This window comes from Synchiropus splendidus, chromosome 2 (genome assembly GCF_027744825.2).
Source record: "Synchiropus splendidus isolate RoL2022-P1 chromosome 2, RoL_Sspl_1.0, whole genome shotgun sequence".
Taxonomy (NCBI): domain Eukaryota; kingdom Metazoa; phylum Chordata; class Actinopteri; order Syngnathiformes; family Callionymidae; genus Synchiropus; species Synchiropus splendidus.
In genome coordinates, this window is record NC_071335.1 from 30,621,992 (window position 1) to 30,641,421 (window position 19,430).

General features: G+C 42.5%; 3 protein-coding genes across 4 annotated transcripts; all 3 read right to left on the reverse strand.

The window, feature by feature from the left end:
- Window positions 1–832: 832 nt before the first annotated feature.
- Window positions 833–9,185, reverse strand: LOC128754102 (protein unc-93 homolog B1-like). Its single transcript, XM_053856442.1, has 13 exons — window positions 9,039–9,185; window positions 8,382–8,498; window positions 7,735–7,876; window positions 7,478–7,631; window positions 7,258–7,419; window positions 6,350–6,479; window positions 6,149–6,242; window positions 4,662–4,786; window positions 3,714–3,896; window positions 3,344–3,626; window positions 3,160–3,281; window positions 2,323–2,445; window positions 833–1,522 (listed from the first exon to the last, which is right to left on the reverse strand). Exons 1-13 carry the CDS (start codon window positions 9,039–9,041, stop codon window positions 1,280–1,282), a joined length of 1,881 nt encoding a protein of 626 aa, XP_053712417.1. The 5' UTR covers window positions 9,042–9,185; the 3' UTR covers window positions 833–1,279.
- A 975-nt stretch (window positions 9,186–10,160) lies between these two features.
- LOC128754579 (mitochondrial import inner membrane translocase subunit Tim10) lies at window positions 10,161–12,476 on the reverse strand. The gene is made up of 2 exons (XM_053857293.1): window positions 12,311–12,476; window positions 10,161–10,743 (listed from the first exon to the last, which is right to left on the reverse strand). Exons 1-2 carry the CDS (start codon window positions 12,379–12,381, stop codon window positions 10,548–10,550), a joined length of 267 nt encoding a protein of 88 aa, XP_053713268.1. The 5' UTR covers window positions 12,382–12,476; the 3' UTR covers window positions 10,161–10,547.
- Window positions 12,477–13,039: 563 nt separating this feature from the next.
- Window positions 13,040–19,196, reverse strand: LOC128753622 (uncharacterized). 2 transcript variants are annotated; one of them, XM_053855451.1, is made up of 7 exons: window positions 18,910–19,196; window positions 18,295–18,399; window positions 17,379–18,217; window positions 17,224–17,313; window positions 15,670–15,979; window positions 13,709–14,890; window positions 13,040–13,614 (listed from the first exon to the last, which is right to left on the reverse strand). In XM_053855451.1, exons 1-7 carry the CDS (start codon window positions 18,932–18,934, stop codon window positions 13,259–13,261), a joined length of 2,907 nt encoding a protein of 968 aa, XP_053711426.1. In that variant the 5' UTR covers window positions 18,935–19,196; the 3' UTR covers window positions 13,040–13,258. The 2 variants fall into 2 exon arrangements, with proteins under 2 accessions (XP_053711426.1, XP_053711427.1); XM_053855452.1 differs by having other exon boundaries at window positions 18,295–18,410; window positions 18,910–19,047.
- Between the last annotated feature and the right edge of the window lie 234 nt (window positions 19,197–19,430).

Here is a 19,430-nt window from a genome sequence, read left to right on the forward strand (position 1 = left end):
TCAGGTGTGTTATTTCAAGGCTTATTTCAAGGCCGCTACATGGAGGACAAGATGCAACTGAATTCTGTCAACTTCCGCCAGCTCTTGTCTAAAAAGAAAAATCAAACAAAATAAGCAATTCTGTTGACCCATTTCTGATTATGCAGAATGAGTCCTTTGGCGGTCGACATCATTGGACACAATTTGTTTAGCATATTTTGCAGTCACATTGAGTTAGGTCACCATTATCTCCTGCCCGCCGTGTGCCAACTGGGCATAGAGACCATTTATAGAGAAGGAACACTGGAAGCATTAGTGACGTGCAGAAAATACATTGAGCCAATAGATTTGGCATTGGCTGCTTGCACTGGCCACACCCACATTCAACAACAAGATGGCAGGCTACTTTAGCCTGCACAAGAGACCTCTTGTGTAAATTACCATAGTGACTACAATTGTAGTCATAGCCTGCTACTCCAATACTCATTTGTATGGAAGTGGTCAGAGGTTATGGATCCTTCTGTGATCTTCCTCGTCTGATACAATGATAGATTTCCTAGTAGTGTGTTCCACTTCACATATTCATGTCACTTGTGTAGCTAAAAGTCCAATCTGAAGTTGAAAATATTAGTTTCCATACTTCCTGTTCTGCTTTGACATATTACTGGATAATAAGGACAAGAAAGACAAGAAAGAATCTTTGACCACCATGAAAACAAGTACCATTTTAAGTACCATCATTACGCACTAAAATCTTGAGAAACCATTCCGATCATATGCATTTCTTTACAAGTCAGCTTTATTGCATGGTGCTGTTTTCAAGAGAGACAGCTGGGTAAACTAAGCAGTAGTTATTAAAACGTGACCTCTCCAGCCAGATAGGGACAGCCACACGTCTGGTCTTCGGACACGTGCTTCAGGCCAAAATGACGCCTGGTTGTTCCAAACAAAGAAAACAAATGATTGCACGCACACAATCTGGCAGCTGATGTTGTTTACACCGATCACAACAAGCGAGTCCATCAATACACTGAGAAAAATCAATTTCTCATTCCCCCTCTTTTATTCTGAAGCAACTATTGTAGCAGCAAAAAAACACTGGCGAAACACGCTATACAAAAACAGAAATGACATGCTGTGTTCCAACAGTTTATTATAAACAACAAAGACTCATTGAAAATATATATATTTTTACAAAGATCTATGAATCATTTTCTAATTTTCATATGTTGAAATTGATTACTAAAAATAGCTCAACCGTCCTGGACATTCGACACCTTCTCTTTCCAATTTCCTCATATCACATCGACATCCTTCTGTTTGCGTCACCGCCCTTGTGACCCCTCCTCCTGGCGCTGGGCGATTCAGCTCCAGCAGCTTCTCCTTGCAGATCCCTTCCTTCCTCTCTGTCCTGTGCTCCCATTTCCTCTGCCGCATGTTCTTCGTCGTTGCTTTCATCTTGCTCCTCTTCATCATCTTCCACACTCTTCTCAGAGTCTGACTCATCTGAGTTGTAATCTTCAAGGTAGCGGTAACCTTTAACCTTGATATATTGATATAGATACAGAACAATCAGTTGTGCCTTCAGATGTCAAAGGTAACAGACGGACAATGTATTTTACTTGGTGATTACACAGGGAACAAGTGTCTATAATATGGCTGTTCGCTCTTACTTAACTGGACAGGTCACTCGTGACATTCTGCATCCTTAGTTGCCAAGAATACAGACGCAACAATCACAGCTTTTGAGCCACTTAATGAACTGTTTTACACTGTGAATGAGGGGTGGGAGTAAGGGAAGGAGGAGGAGGGGGGGTAATGCTGCATGTCTTCTTGTCACGAAACAGGAAGTAACTTCACTCAAAACACCATAACAAACATCACAGAATCGTGACAGCATAGCCTTAAAGGCAGTGATTGTTTCTCTTCAGGCTGAATTCGACGGTTGGAATAAGCACAAGTGTGTCTGGCTGCAGACAGTAAAATCAATACAGAGAGAATTATTTTGTTTAGTTAAACCAAATGACTGACTTTTAGTCGAGAAATGTGGCACATCAAATGTTAGTATTGGAGCCTAACAACTATTCAGAGAATAATAAATACTGACGTGCACCCCATCATGTGGCTTAAAACAACTTAAATAAAAACTGATAGCAGTTCATTTATTAAACAAGTAACAGGTAAACAAACAACCTTTCGTAGAGACACTTCTATCAATGCAATAAATATGCCCCCACCATGGAATGGAACGTGCAGACCTTCTCGCTGTGCTGCTGCTGCTCTCAATTTAGCAAATCCAATTCCACGCTAACTGATTTCAGCGACGAGCAAATGACAGTTTACCTTATGTCGTGGCCGTGGGATGCGAGGGAGTCTGTGACGTTCGTTTTTGGCCAGACGCCGCTCCATGACCCAGTAGCAGTAGCAAGCCAGCAGCAGAGTGGCCAGCAGGATGGAGAGTTTGGCCTGGAAAGGTAAATGTGTTATCTCGGATTTAGGGTTGTGAACTGTCATTTATATATTTGGCTCTGTTCTAGAAGCACCGCGAGTATTTGCTGAATGATGCCCCTCGTGATGGACATTCATGACAAACACAATTTGGCAATATTCATACCACTGCTGCACGACTCGCACCAAGAGACAAAACTGCTCCCTCACTTCTCTCCACTTCTCCACTGAAGTTAATGGAAAGTTAAAATGCTGGATCTAAGAAGTGAAACTTTATCGAAAGCGGAAGTATGTTAGAGGCAAAACAAGTTTTGGAAGCCGTCGGGTCCATCAGATCCTTCAGAGGAAGTATGATCTCACTCAGTTGTGAATGCTAGCAACAGCTAGCATTTCACTTCACTGGAATCCTCTCTGCGTACCTCACGGCTCCCATGCTGTTGCACCTCCAGCATCAACTTTACAGTCACTATCAACATTGTGCTGGATGTGAACATGCCTAAATTTCATTTTCCTCACTATATCATTCTGTTTTAATAATCGATAGCAGCAATTTAATCAGTACACATAACTGATGAACTTGCATCTATTTGGAATTTTATTTTATTTTATTTTTTGTGCGTGTGTGATAAACTGATCCAAATTGAGGTGCTAAAAAAAATTGTGTGATATGCGCCCCAGAACAAAATCAAGATGGCGATCATTTACAAGTATGAGTCATTATATTTTACTCACTCTCATCGGCATGTTTGCCCAAAGGTAGATGAAAAATATTGAGATGGCCTGCCACCAGTGGTAGATGGTGTAGACAAAGTCCAGACGTTCTTTCTCCTCCGCATACAGGCACCCTAGAATGACTGGAAAACACATGACGTTGATACACTCAGTCAGAAGCAACTTGATCACTGATGCCACTTACTGCTGATGCTGGTCTTGTTCAGCGCTGTGGCCAGGCCCCACAGCACGGCGATTGCCAGCACTGGCAGCAGGTACTCGTCGCCTGTTGGACTTTTGGGATTCGGGGAAAATGCCAGGAGAGTCACCAGCAGCGCCCCGTGTACAAAGGCACCTGATGCCAGGCAGGTCCACTTGGGGACATGCAAGAGACTGAGAGAGAGGGAGGAGAAGACGGAGCAGGACAGGCCGTAGACAAAGATGATGAGCCAGAGCTCTTTAATGCCCAGCACACACACCCCGTAGTTCTGTGAAGAGAGAGAGAGAGAGACATCAACAACATTTACATAACCGCATTGGTCCCCCACAATGACAGAACGGAAAAAGTGAGGTACCAAGGTGAACTCCGAGAATACAAAAGTAACTTCGAAGCCGCTGAAGATGAAGAAGGGACACAGCAGACGCAGGCGGTAGTCCCTGAAGTGTTTAAAAGGCAGCTGGAATATATTTCCCCATCCGATACTTCGCAGATCAATCTCCTCTGTGGGTCGGTAAGCAGGGCCACACAGCACCAGGAACTGCAAGTCAAAGCACATCCACGGTTGGGAGACTCCATTCATCATTTGACGTCACTCCAACAGGCAAAGCAGAACTACAGATGAATATACAGTGTTGGAAAGACATTTTTCCGCTTTTTACTGTGCTACTTTCTTTGAAGATCTTGCAGTATGCGGTGGGACATAAAACTTGATTAATGTAAAGCTTGTCGCAGCCCCTCAGGACAAATTATACACCAGACACCAGAACATGAATTCAACCTTAATATGGCTCCCATTTCTCCTTTAGGACGAGCATTTCGTTTTTCATTCTGCAGGTTTTGCCATTGCCTTCATGCCAGAATTTTACTGTTTCTACAACCTTTGCATGTCACTCAGTTAGTTCCTGTTGGAGTTTCCCCCAAACGCACTGGAATGTAATTCAGATATTTGAACTTGAACTACTGTCATGGGAGGCTCAGTCTAAACTGCGTTCCATTTGAATTTTTATACCACCTGCGTTGTTCTTTTATCTCCCTCAGGTAGCTGTTTCTCCTCCAGGCTCCAAATTCTTCATCTTGCCACATAAAGAATGAGTGCTATTATTATTATTGCTATTATTTGACACACACAGATCATGAGACTGATCGTCCATAAAAAGGTCAAGTTGGGGATCAAGATGTGGTCATTCCCACAACCTTCTGTGACATCCTGCTAAACAATAACTGAGGTCCACTTGCTGAAGATTACATTGACATATTTGAAAACACACAGAGCACTGTGAAAACAGAGACCTGCATTTCTTACAATGATCATTGAGAGGAAGGCGAACCCCATCAGGACACTCTCCACTTCAATGAGCAGCATGGACCGTGGAAGGTAAGTCAGCAGCGTTGTATTAAAGCCTGGGATCAGCCCGGCTACTGACGCCCCTGCAGGAAAACAAAAAGCTGTTTACACACAAGTATCTAAATGAGATGAAATTTCTTCACAATTCACAACGTACGACTCTTCTTTCCAAATGCAGGCTGACTAGAATACATAACAAAAAGCGCTGCTGACATCTTATGGCTGCATGCGGTACTGCAAGCCACGTTGCTCGACTGCGCCGTATGGTCTTTTATGTGTCAGCAGCAACCAGTTTATAGGAAATGGTTACCGATCTATAATGATTCATTTTCCCAAAGCAGTATGAATAAATCTCGATATATATTTTTTTATTTTTTAAAATAAAAGACTCATTTTTCCATTATGATTGCACATGGTTTAGTCTTGTACAATTGACACAGAGTTAAAGATGAAGAGCTTCCGTTGTAGACCACTAGGTCACGACGTTCATCCTGTAGTCTCACATGTAAATAAAACCTCAAGTCAGCTAACTGGTCCCATGACCCAGACAAACGTAAATGTAGCCATTACTGTGACAAATTGAGAAATTTTGATTTCCCCAACAACTTATATTCTGACTCCCACTTGTAGTCACAGGCTTCGAGCAGTGACCAAAAGAACACACAGCGGGTGAAAGATACAAACAAACAACAAATGACAAAAGGGATAGACTATATCTATCTATCTATATATATATATATATATATATATATAATGTACAGTGGTACCTCGGTTTTCGAACGTCCCGGAATTTGAACAAATCGGAGTTCGAACAAAAATTTCGAGATTCTTTTGCTTCGGATTTAGAACGAAAATCCAGAACTCGAACGCCCCCGAAAAAAGACGGAAAAAAGACGTGTCCCGTGAGCTACAATTACTGGCTGTTCTTCATATTGAGGTGTAAAACCTTTCCTGTCTCCGCACTGGACCGTGGTAGAGTGTCACAGGGGAGGTGCTCGCTTTCCACACCTCTCCTCCAGGGTTTGATGACCTATTGTCGGATGGAGCTGGGACAGGGATGAGGCGAGTCTTGGACAGAGCGTTACTTGGTTTATGACTTTGTCACAGCCAAACTGCACAGAAGCGCACATTCAGAGCTGGACACGCACCGGGCACCTCTTCACTTCTGGAGAGACGTCACTCACTCGGCAACCCCTCCCACATGCAGCGGCCACACACATAGAGGAACAGCGCACCTGCAGCAGACACTCTACATTCACTCCTGCAAAAGCCTATTTTAAGGCTTGGAACGCATTAGTTCTTTTTCCATTCATTGTAATGGGAAAAATCGATTCTGAATTCTGATTCCGGCCTTCTGGAACAGATTGTGGTGGAGAACCGAGACACCACTGTATATATACATACACATATATACATATTAAAATCTGTAAAAATGACTTTTTTACCGCAGCGTTCAACCCCAAAGAGGACATGACTCCGGTTTTGTAAGTGGCTGTGGAGGACGAGACGCATGGGCAGCTCAGCGAAGACAATACTCAGCTGAGAAGGAACAAAGACAAGTTTAGATGTCTACATGTACTGTGGATGGTAATTTCCTTCGCAGAAAAAAAAAACTGGGTGACAGCCTGATGATGGTGAACACCCACATGAAAGATGATGAAGAAGACAGACTGGAAGATAATGATGTAACGGTGACAGGCTCCTTTTGGAAGCTTCTTCTGCTCCTGCACATGCTCATCCTTGTAGTTGACGTACTCGTAATACTGTTGTGCCATCCTGCAAGAGTTACGCAACGGAGTGTTGGATGTTAGTCATTCTGACCTTTCTGATGTGGGCTTGTACTTTCACAGCACACAGTCACTACAGCGGTATCTGCCATCATCTTATTAATTAACCAAAGACGGTTATTTTTAGGAGAAGCCGGACAGTTTGCACTGATGAACAGGGTTAACAAGGTGGCAAATCCTTATGGTGTTTTAATCTGTCTCTGTGACTGGCGCTGCCTCTGCTATTCACAACACGTAGACAAAAAATGGCTGCACTACTAACAGTAATTTGGAGTAAAGTGAAAAAGTTGGTGTGCGTTTAGATTAGGGGACATGAATTGCCATGAATAAACTAGCTTATTCATGTGTATATGAAGTGCATAACAACCAGTTCTTATTCATCATGAAGTACAGACCAGCACACTGTTAAACTTGACTATATTTCACCAACGGAATGGTCACAAAAAAACAAACAAACTGGATCACACTTAAGATTAAGGAACATGTGTGTTAGCATCATATTGATCTGATATAATATAATATAATATGATACAATATAACATCACATCACATCACATCACATCATATCATATCATACAATACAAAACAGTAAGAGTAAGTAATTCATTTATTGATCGGTGTTATGTACTTGCCAAAGTAATCTTAATTTATTTCCAAGTTTTTTTTTCCATCAATATGTTCAATGAAAAATGTTATTATTTTATCATATTTGGGAGTCGCACCTCATCAGTCCATCAGTAGGGGGCACTGTTGTTTGAGTTGCTTACCTTATGATGTAATTTCCTAGAGAGGCCCAAAGAGGAACAATCGCGACACCAATAGCAACAGCGGATGGGACCAAAGTGTAGTAACGCTCCCAGTAGTTGGTAGAGACAAAAAGAGCGTAGATCCCTGAAGCCAGGAACATCATCCACTTTGTACCAAGAAACCTTAAAAACAGAATTGAAATATGTGCACATTGCTGTTTAAAGGGAAGTGGATGCTCACCTGATGAGAGTGGGGGTGTACAATAGACCAATGATGGGCGTAACATTGATTCCCATCAGCATCTTTTGGTCAATGTTCTCCAGCCCCAAGTTGCTGTACTTCACATCTCTGTATGTGGAGTCATGATGCAATACCAGTTGCATCTGCAGAAGCCCTTTAGCAATAGACATTTCATTCAACAAGGACAGCAATGGAAATATTCAAGGTCTTTTTAAAAGTTTTTACTTCATTCATTCTGTACACTCGCTTTTACTCACCCATATATACAGAGTACACGATCATGGCCGCAACACTGGCTGCAACCACGTTCTTGATCACTCCGAGGCGCTTCCTACGGTAATATTTTCGCTCCTCCTCTTCCTCATTGTACTCGGCGAGCGGAGCCAGAATCTCCTCCATCTGAGGAAGAGCGTCAATACAGAGAGACGGGATGAAAACAAAGCGGTCAAAATCTCTCTCGTCCTGATAAAAACTTGTGCAGCATTGGATGACTTGAGAATGTTTACACAGTGAGGGAGACGCTATACATCTGTTTTATATTGGGTGCGGCATCTGCTTACACTGTAGGATTTAGATTTCACATGAGAAGGCTGGAGCTGATGTGTTGAAGCACCAGTTCGAAAATTGCATGAGTAACGCAAATGAGGGATGGAAACAACTGTTTCCCAATGTCTGAAGAACAACAAAAATAATAAAAAGATAAATAAACAAACATGATGTTTGAAAAATGTATTTAAGTTAATACAACAAGCATATAAAATCTATTGACAAGATCAAAACACCAACTAATATTGGATTTTCATTTTCAAATGAAAGAAAATGTATTTACTAGCATTTAATAACTATTTGTTTTATGCAACTCATAAATCAAGCGCTACAGGATTCCTGCCATGACAGTACCGACCTGACCGGGGAGGTTGTCTTCTTGCCCCACGTCATGCATTTCATTTAAGGCACCGTTTGCCTGCTGCACATATTGGTCTGCACCGCCGAGCGGCTCGTCTTTGCCCATCTCCTCCATCTGGTCATAAAGAAGTAGAGCAGCACATCAACTCTTGTGTCCCACAGTCATAAACGCCTCTCTGTGATGCTTATATGTGTTCAAGTCATTATGACGGTGGGAGGGGTATCAAAAGGTATCAACAAGAAACAGTGGAGAAAAACAATATTCACGTCATTGATTTCACTTCCTGTTTTCAATTCATTATTCCTCCTTTCTGAAAGTGCATGAGATGTTCGCGATGGAGAGTTTTTTTTGTGCGCAGCGAAGAGTTAACTAGGACCCCAAGAAACTGTATATAAAACTGTTAGCTGGGCAAAATACAAACATTACGAACACTACATACGGTTTGAAAATAGAATTAATATTCAACGTTATCATCTGTAAATGGCCTAGATAAAATGAAATCGAAATCTTCATCCTAAGTAACAACAAGGTCACTAACTTTTCGAGGCAACCGTAAACGCAGCACCGACTCACCTGAATTAACCATAACTTGTGAGAAGACGCGTCTTTAATTCATAAGCAAAAGCAAAACAACATTCTGCAGTAAATACGTACCATGTTTGTTTGCCGAGCGGCTCCACTAGAAGACTGCGCCCCCGGAGCCGAGGACGAGGCTTTCTGTCGGTCTACTTCTCGTTTCCAGTAAAACTGGCCCTGCGTTCGAAACTAGCTTCACATGTGAAGCGAACGCGTTTGTCTTCACTTCCTCTATGAAGTTGTGTTTTTCTTAAAGCGACACGCGCCTTTATTCGGGACTGTAATACGGAATAACAGAAGGTGACCTGTCGTTAAGACTGTGTTTCCAAGAGTGTCTGCAGTGGTCAGTGGCGCTATCGCCGTGTCACTGCTCCGCCCACCATCCTTCCATTGGCAGGAGAAAAGCAGGAGAAGCGACCGTTTTACAGGTACTTTTATAAACCGATTGGGCTCTCAAGACCGTCACAGACAGACCGTGACCCAACTAAAAAAGAAATAGAATAAAATAATAATAACAATTATAATAATAAACAGTAGTTTGGGTACATTAGAGGCTTAAAAAAGAAAAATAAATAAAAGGCCTTGTAGTCTATTTTGTGGCCCTCATAAAGAAACAGCGAAATAGCAATAAATGTTTGTTTGTTGTCTGTAATAATAAAATTAAAAATATCAATATACACACAACCCACCAGTTTACAAACACAGAATAAAGAGGTTGTATCAGGCAGACTCTTATCCCAGTCATATGGGGGAGAGGAGGGAAGCCAGTTTCACCTGTGACTACACTCATAATACTGACAATGTGAGTGAGTAGTAAAATTACTTTAGAGCACATTAAAGTATAGGATGTTAGTGAAAAGAAAGGAAGACAAACTGCTCACAGATTTGAACCAGGGACAGTCTACATCTCAGCTGTTTCTCAACCACCTTTACAATGAGGCGACACAGCACTTGTTTGCTCAGTGCTTGGGTGGGTTTTTTCTCCGCCACAGTTCAAAAACAAATAGAGGTTAATTGCTAACTTTATGTCGTCTGTCAGCACGAGCGAGTGCCTATATGTGATTATGGCCACGTCACAGTCTTCTGCCTCTTGCTCCCAAGAATGATGACAGGCCACCAGTACATGAACCAACTGAATATGGTTTCATTATTTTGTGAAATACATGATGCTTTCTTCTGTTATTTCATTCATATTTTATTAGTTTGGGAAGCAACACAGTGCTGCTTCCACACAGTTAAAAACCCAGACATGATTCACCAACACACATATGATGAATGACTACAACAACAACTACAACTCAAAGTTGACCAGCAGAGGAGGCTTGCGAAGGGAGGCCAACAGTCACCAGAGCAACCTCTGAAGGGCAGTAAACTGCAACATTGGTTCCAAAACCTTCAGGTAGTAAAGTCTCAGTGCCAGTTCAGCTTCGTCGTGTACTTCCAGCAGTTGATGTACTCAGTCAATGATCCTAATTGGTGGGAGGCTTGTTGGTTAAGTGGAGGCACCTGCTTCAGCATCCACCGCCACCTCGCTCATAAAAGAAACTCCAGTCTTGGTGAAAGACAAATGGACCCCGGTCACCAGGGTTATCCGCTCCCTACAGCCGCTTTCCTCATCATCTCCTCATCTTGCACAGAGAGCTCGGTCAGTTTGCGGCCCAGCCTCTCATGGAGGTCCAGGTACTTGGCCACGCAGCGGTCCAAGCAAACCATCTCGCCCTTGCTCAGATCTGCTTCCTTGTAATGCGGCGGCACACATTTCCTGTGGCAGGCGTTTGTCATCCTGGGGAAAAATGAAGAGATTGTGAATTCCAAAAGTAAATCACTGTGTTTCACTCAAGCATCTTATATATGAAATGCAAACCAAAACAGTGGACTAAACACTGACAATCTAGGGAAAATATTGCCTCTCAAACCGGCAACAGCTGCAGCAGTGGTCTTTATTTACTCGACCAATGTGACACTAATTATATGAGCCTGAAGATAAGCATGCTGGGGCCAAAATTAAATGTGAGCCACGAGATAACTGCCATTTCCCAAACACTCTGTGATCATCGAAACATATTCCCACTATGGGGGCAGAGTCTGTTTCACACAAAACTCCCAGGCGTGTATACAAACGGCCTGGACTCCAGCAAACTCAAGCATCTAAAAGAGGAAGAAGACATTGGCAAATGGCGACTTGTTTGGCTGTAAGATCTCGTTCCAGAGAGCCACAGCTTTTGGCCACATCCCATTCAGTCATTTACATTTAACTGTGCAGTTCTGCTTTCGCAGCAACCACATAAGCTTCAACTGGTTGCCTCGTAAGCAAACATCTTCTTTTCAGTTTCTGTGCTCCACCTGCACTGATCTGAACACCTGTTTCATGGCTTAGAAAAATATCATGAAACTATAAATTGTATAGTCAGTTACTATTTTATTAGTAATTTTTTTTTAATTCATTAACGTCCACTGGGATGAATATGAGAACCACACTTGTTTTGTTTAAGATACAACTGATGACTGCAGTTCTTTAAAGATAAAAAGGAACTAACACTAGTGATAGGGACCTTATAAAAATCATGCCGTCAAAATGAAAAAGCAACACCAATACAGTATTTGTTTACTCACAGGGCCATCTGCTGGATGAATAATGTGGCTGCATTATAAAACTTCAAAATAGTTCAACCTGGTTTGACTCATGGATGCAGTGAACATGGACATGAAGAGGTGATCTCGAGAGGTCAAGGTGCAGGAGCCTGACTTGCTCTCAAAACCCCCGATGAGAACTACTTGATTAATCGGAATGATTGATGAATTCATCTTCCTTACATTTACAATTTATTTTATTTTGGATTTTGCATATACTCATTTAATCACTTACAAGCTGATTTTACTTTACTTCTGGTCGGTTATGTTTGGGGCATTTAGTGTAAATATTAAGTAAACAAAAAAAAAATTTGCATCCTGTAAACACATTTAATAATATAGATATAATTACGTTCAACAATGGATGTTGTGATGGGTTAATGTGTGTAGTCTTCAATTAATTATACTAAAATATGGTGAATGACAAACAGATGTTCAATGTCAATAAACACAACATATTACTTCATAAGTAGCGGAGGAGTCAGTGATTCGACGAAGGACACTTGACAAACATGGTGAGGAAGTATGTAGCTTCAGCTACATTGTATATAACAACACTGGTCGTGTTGGTGACTCTCAACTGATGCCGTGTTCCTTACTCATAGAGGTTACAGATATCAAATCCTCGTAGCTTGTCGAGACAAATAAATCCCGGCTGCTCTTTCATGAATGGAAGGTGCAGTGGTCTTAGCATGGTTAGCTTAGTACTTCTTTTTTACCGGTTGTACATGTCAGCCATCATCTCCACCTCCAGTTCTGCCGCGAGCTGCTGTGCCTTCATGGGATCCATGATCAAGTGTCTTCAAGTCCTTTTTGCTCAACACGCACGGTTAGTTAAACACGCAAACTGGGGAGGCGATACGGCTGCAGTAACCTTCAAATCCGCAGAAGTGCACGTGTGATTGTGACTTCCGGTTTCCCTGTCGCTGTCAATAAAGTTGCATTCAAACCAGAAAGCGCTAGCGCTCCTTCTAGTGGTGACTATGCGCATTTCAGGAAGGCGTTCAAGTCAAAGCGGTGAATTGGCGTCAAAAGAACTCCATCATAACGTAAGGCCACACCAACACACAACAGAAATCTGCAATGAATTAAAAAACACGACACAAAACTCAATCAAATCTCAAGAGATCTACATGTTAAGATATTTTTCTTTGTGTACCATGAGCAAAAGAGGGGATATATATAGCTTTATAAAGATTATTTATACCACACTGTGAATGACGCTTTATTTTGAGATATCCATCTCATTTTCTTTAATGACATGTCTATTAATTCAAACCTTTTCAGCTCCACTCAATCACATGTCTGCATGGTGTGTTAATTTCAAGATAAACGGACAAAGTGCTTTGATCTGTGTCAACATCAATGGACAAACACGAGTCATGCAGTCTATGACAATTGTTTGGACAAACTTTTTTTTGTCATATTCTCATTTATTTTTTCAGGTCGCAACAACATAAAAATGACTTCAAGAGACTGCAGTTATTGATTTTACATGAGATGAACTGAATTTAGGGAAACTGAGCTGCAAAACCAATACGGAGATATTTAAGATAAGTACAAAGATTTAAACCGTCTTGCTCAGATTGGTCAGCAGAAAAACTCTTAAACAAACCAAATGCTCTTCTCTGGAAATGTAACCACAAAAGGAGAACATAAAAGTGAACCTATTGTGAATCATCTGTGACATTGACCTCGACCTCCTCCTCTTCATCTGTAGTGGATATATGCAGCATATCAACACACTCCATGACGCAGGCTTCTTGGCCAGGTGACTGAAGCACGACATCCACCTCGCTCTCATCCTCTTCCGTCTGAGGAAATAAATCAGTATGTTCACTTGTACGGTCTAGAATTTCTTCGTCGGTAGAGCACGCAGGGTTCAGAGTGAGCACATGGGCGTCTGGTGTGGAGGTTGACCCCTCAGTGGGAGGGTGTGGCAGCTTCTCCTCGAAGTCTGAGAGTCCACCGTTGGCTGGGTTCCCATATTTGGGAGTCATGTGGAGTTTTTCAAATGGTACATCTGTGAAGAAAATAAGCAGTGAGTGTGACGTAGGCAGAAGATCAAGGGGGTTAAAACGCCTTGCAGAGGCGTGGACGACACACAATCTTCCTACCTTGTGCCGGGAGCTTCTGTGGACTCCCCGCAGACTCTTCCGTGACGTTCACTAGCAAACTGTCTAACCAACAGGCAGTTGGACTGAGCGACTTGCGGTCATGATGGTCGTCAGTCATCACCTGGAGAATCTCATTGTGATTCTCGTCTTGTGAGACATCTTTCCAATCCGCAGTAACTCCACTGATCTTCCCCTCATCTTCAGGGTCGTGCTTCTGGCTTTCATCCGCACCTATGTTTGTGAGGTAGCCACTCTTCACGTCTGCCATGTTACTGCCGTTAACAAACTTTTGATAATCTTTACGTGTGACTATCCGCTTACGCGCCTTCCTCTCTCCCAAGACGAGGATGTTACAGTCGTCTGTCTCAACTGTCCTGCTACCGCCAACTTCTTTATTCCTCCTCTCGCTCATCTCTTCTAAACACACAGCTGCAGTGGATGGAGCCGCTGCTGCATGATGGCGCTGATTTAGTCTGACTTTGCCAGTTCTTTGTTTCTGGAGTGAGACTGTGGACTGTTGAACGCTCCCGTCCTCCACCACTGGACCGCTGGTCCGGACCTTTGATTGGTCAGCCTCATTTTCCCCGCTGTCCCATTCATGAATAGCTGTTGTCTGACTTGGTTCGCCTCCACATTTGAGCGCAGTTTTTCCTTCGCTCACTTCCATCCTTGGCCCAACCTCTTCACTCACAGTGTTGCGCTTCAGAATCTTTCTCTGTTTCACTGCTTGGTCGTCTTTGGAACCGCTTCTTTTTCGCCTCACTGAGCGAAATGTTGCTTCTGCTTGTGTCTGGCTTTGGCTTGTATGGGGGTCTGAATTATGAAGAGACACTAGAAGCTCTTGTCCCGTCTTTCCCACATCCGAGTCACCAGCGATGCAATTATGATCTTCTGGTGTGGGCCAGGGTTGCAACCAGGGTTGAGCAGGATCCTGTGGGGGTCGATCAGCCTCCGGACTCAGTGGATCTATTGGAGAGAGACAGCACGGGTGCTGCATTTTTGGCAGAGGCAGCAAAGGGAAGCAGTCCACATCTTGCGAGCTGCCCAGAATATCCTGGAGCCCTGGGGCATAGAGTGTGTCTCCCAGATCAGATGCGATATCTGGATTAGGACTTTCACGCTGTCCGTCTGAGACGTTTTCCTGCTGCAAGGTCTCGCCATGTTTGATGGGTTGGCTCGGAGCTGCAAGAGAGACAGAACACTCCACTGTTTTCTCTGCACTGCATCCAAGAACAGGGGATAAAGAGGAGTTCAAGACTTTGTTTTGCTAATACTAATCCAATAAACTCAGCAGCCTTCGCAGAATGAATATGCTTGGGCTTATGAGTCTTCATGAAACAGCGTCATGAAGCTTCATAAACCGGCTTTAAAAATTCACCAGCAGGCAAGTGGGCTAATGAGGCTTCACTGTCAAGTTTTCTGAGCGCAAGAGGTGGCGCTCTTGGTTTAAAAATGATGTGGGTCTTATTGAAACACTTGTTGAAATCCAAAGATTTTAGAGTAGAGCGGGCTTGAAAATGAGGCCACCATTCTATGAAGCCTCATAAGCCCATCTCTATTATCCATATGGATCCCGGTTTCAAAGAGGTTCTGTTTCAAATGTGGATGAAAGGCTCATCTGACATATAACTTGAGCGACTATGTCGTTCTGTAAAAAGGCCCTGAAGACGGTTCTGCGCTCTTTCAGCACATGCTGCTCTCATTACATTTCCATCCAATTAACAAGCAGGAAAACCTCAGAATTATTTCACGGTGTCATTTTCCATAGAATTGCCATCCATCCATCCATCCATTACTGCCTATCTGAGGTGAGGAGCTGAAGCAAGGGGCCCAGAAACAACCATGGTTTTACATGTCAGAAAACATTTTAATGTCAGTTCATAGCTGTCCCCAACCACCCCATACACCACACCTTCACACTTTCAAAAAGCAGTGACCGAATTTAAAGGAACTCCATCTACCTCTTCCTTCAGATGCGCCGGTCTCTGTCAGAGGATCCTGGTTAATCTGCACAGGATCCTGTTCCCTGACTGAGTCAGAGGTCAAGAAGTCTTGCTGGTTCTGTTGAAGGCAACCCGACTTCTTATGATCAGACTCCAAGTCAGGAAGGATGTCAAGGCCCATCATAATGTCCTCCAGCAGCTTCTCTATTTGCTCCTCACTTTCTACAGCGCAGTCTTGAGGCTGAGCTGCGGCAGACGGTTCGCTTTTGTCAGAGGAAGGTGAATAGCAGACGTCTGTCAACTGTTGACTTCTGGGGTCTAAACTTCCCTATTAAGAATTACACAGAAGTCCGTTTGATTCAACATATGACTGATGCATTTCAACATTTCAACACAAATAGCAACATTTATTGCCCACATCTAGTTGCTCCCATCGTACTTCCAACTATGAGGTCATCAATTACGTTCTCAAGTTAAATGCAATCGCATTCAGCCAGATGGTGAGACTTCACAAATCGAGCTGAGCCATCTGTGCACATAGAATGAGACCAAACTCTAAAAGTGGAGCCTGTGAAAACTGTCTATGACTGTCATGACTCAGACATAGTTACATCACCAAGAAGCAAAACTTCATGCTACAGAATTCACACTTAGGAAATGCAATCTGCCGGCAAATATATTGTGGAAATTGTACCACTGTGAAAATATGAAAACAGCAAACATAATTTACTTTTGTGACTAAGCTTGTTATAATAAAGGGTGAAGACAAACAGAAATGCTACTTGACTTACGATTTTTTAATTCAAATTATTTTTTGAAACACAATATATAATATTTAATACACATTTTGTATTGTTCATACAACTTATTTTTCCAGGGAATTTAATAAGTAATAAACAATAAGTCAGTTTGCCATAATAAACTCATTTTGGGGATAAGTATTTTACAAAGTACTCCCTATGTTCCACACATAGCCCAAGCCAGTACTCATCATTTATATACAGTAAATAAAGAAGTGGTGGAACACAACCAAGCTGCTCAAATGTGCATCACACTGTGCAGAAAAAGCACAACAAAATAACCACTTTACCAAATAGAAATAGCCGACAGGTATACTGTACCCTGCACATACAGCTAATACTACAAATCCCAGAATGGTTGGCAAGTGGTTTGCCTTGTCAGCAGTATCTGCCCCTCCTCTGTTAACAGTAATGAACAGGCACATAGTTGCCTCAAGAAAGAAAGAAAAATTGGTAAATGATAGCGATTTTAAGCCGACTTCCTGACTGTATATTTGAGTGAAACTATTCTGTCTGATTAATATTTGGGGTATTTAAGTATTTTTTTCTCCAGTTAGATATTCCTTGTCTCACTTACAGTGGTTGAAATATGCGACACGTTCAGAGGACATGTAGTAACTGTGAATGTCTAGCGATGGATATCTAGAGTTCTGATTGACAACTCAGTGATAGTTATTTTCTCTGATTTAAAAAAACTAATGACATCTGTTTATGAATTCATTTTTACTAAACCATCAACAGGAAATATGAATAAAAGCGGGCGAAGGCTCACCTGTGGGGCAAGAGAGGATAGCTTCTCATCCAAGTCCTGGAAGCCCACCACTTCCCACACTCCTCCACTGCTCTTCCTCCTCAGCTTCACCTGTAGCAAGCCAAACACAAAGCTGGAGATGAGATGTTTTTCATAAGCATGGACACTTTGTATACCTTAAAGGAAAATCTTTCGGTTTCCATCTGCCTCATCCTCGTCAGGTTCTTCCTTGCCACTTTTTTAGTGGGACAAACTCTAACAGTGGAGCTCCCCATCTTAACTTCAGAGGTCGTCTGAAGAGGATCGATGGTCTGCTCCGGAGCCTCCTCTCCTTGAGCATGGTCCACTGTGTCTTTTTGGATCACAACTTTGCGAGGGCTTACTGAGTGGCGCGGAGGATTGAGAGAGAGATTCAGGGGCTCTGGAGTTAACGTGGAATCACTGTTGTTTGGCTGTTTGCCTAAGTCCAGGTCATGTGTTTTGTTGTTGTTGTTCTGTGCTGTGGTAGACAAATTCTGCTCTGGAGATAACACAGGGTCAAGTGTCTGAGGAGTTAAAGGATTATCTTGTTCAAGAGACTCAGTCTGAGTCCCGAAACTTCGCTTTTTCACTAAGGAATATGCCCCGCAATGATCACATGCCTTCCCTACTTGCACTTGTGCATCCCGCTTTGTCCAGCTCCGTGGCCATTTGCTTCCTGGTGGAGTTTTAACACTATATTTTTCACAATGCATGTACTTCTTTTCATTGCCGTTGTTCAGGTGATCTTCTTTGAGGCTTTTGATTCCAAACTGACGGGCAGCTGCCAACACGTCATTGCTTTCATCACTTCCGATTACCTCCATTTTGCCAGAATAGAGGAGACCGACCAGCTTCAGCAGAGTCGCGGCTGTGATCGATTGGATTTGAAGATGGCGTTTGTGACCAAAAGGAGGCGGCGCCGTGGCTGACAGTCGCTCAGACAGGTATGGACTGAGGGCTGCCAGGACGCAGCTGTGGGTCGGGATGGAGATTCCTGGATGAAAAGAGAGAAAAGCAGGGATTTTCAAGAAGAAAACACTTCATCAGTCGAACTCTCCGTGATGCCTCTACCATCCGTTTGGAGCAGGGTGTCACAGAATTGAAGGTTCCTCTGTTGCCGCTGCAGCTGACCCACAAGTTGAATCTCATGACCCTCCAGTCGGAACATCTGCATGTCTGCATAAGCACTGGGCGTAAGAAGTGGAAATATACACTTGCTTTCATTGGTTTGCTTGAATGTAAAAAGCCACTTCGAATGAATAGATTGTTTTTACAGTTCCATTTATGAAAATGTACACCGTTTAATACGTTTTTTAAAAAACACTAATCACACACAAATAAAGAATAGGAAGGGGGTGCACCGTGTTCACAACCGACCAACATATATAAGGCAAACATATGGTAATTAAATTGAATCGAAATTGACTTAAATTTTTAATAAACACTAAATTACAAATAGATGTGAAATGCGCACGCGTACATTTCCAAACGTTGTAGCTAGCAAGCTATGCTGTTAGCAACATGTCACGAAAAAGTTACAATTGACGCCAGCTGCTTTTACTTTTACGCAGTTTGCAGACGTTAACACACTGAATTTAACGTGATATCGATAACTGTTCAATACATTTTCAGTTAAATAGCGAGTTGATGTGAAGCACGCTATAAGTAAACGGCGAATTGACTTACTGGAATGTTGTTGCAGCAGGTGCATGTGTTTGGTGTCGCGAACCAGCTTCTGAAAAGTAGCTTCCAAATGAATATAGTGTCCATTGAGCGATAGTGAAACCAGTGGCGACCTCCTGCGGTTCTACTGTGAGACTGTGATTTGTGAGTAAACCGGAAGGCCGTCGCTCGACAGGTAACGTTTAATGAAAAATACTATTTAAGTTCGTTTTTGAAGTTTTGAACTTTGAGTGAAGGTTTATAAGACATGAAACCGAACAAATAAGACTTTCTTTAAAGCGTTATTTGATGGAAATTAAATTAAAAGAAGGACTTGAGGTCATGTTTATCCCAAAGTGGCATTTTTTTTAAACTACGTTTAACTATCCGCATCATAAATGTGGATACCCGGACTGGTCACCAAAACACTGGTACTGTGGCAGGTTCCTGAAATTTACATTTATTTTTTTAAATGAAGTGCGATGAACAGGTGTTTTCAATTTAATGAACCCCAGCCCCCCCCTTTACATTTTCCAAAAATATAG

Bases quoted from the DNA above. Each gene is read 5' to 3' on its own strand.
- LOC128754102 (XM_053856442.1), bottom strand. The intron at 3,627-3,713 runs GTACCTCACTTT...CTCTCTTCACAG, and splicing joins TATTCTCGGAGTTCACCTTG to AACTACGGGGTGTGTGTGCT. The intron at 1,523-2,322 runs GTAAACTGTCAT...CAATATATCAAG, and splicing joins TCCCACGGCCACGACATAAG to GTTAAAGGTTACCGCTACCT.
- LOC128754579 (XM_053857293.1), bottom strand. From the start codon at position 12,381: ATGGATCCCATGAAGGCACAGCAGCTCGCGGCAGAACTGGAGGTGGAG. The intron at 10,744-12,310 runs GTAAAAAAGAAG...ATTTTTCCCCAG, and splicing joins ATGGCTGACATGTACAACCG to GATGACAAACGCCTGCCACA.
- LOC128753622 (XM_053855451.1), bottom strand. From the start codon at position 18,934: ATGCACCTGCTGCAACAACATTCCA. The intron at 15,980-17,223 runs GTGAGCCTTCGC...AATTCTTAATAG, and splicing joins TATCCTCTCTTGCCCCACAG to GGAAGTTTAGACCCCAGAAG. The intron at 14,891-15,669 runs GTAGATGGAGTT...TCTCTCTTGCAG, and splicing joins CGGCGCATCTGAAGGAAGAG to CTCCGAGCCAACCCATCAAA.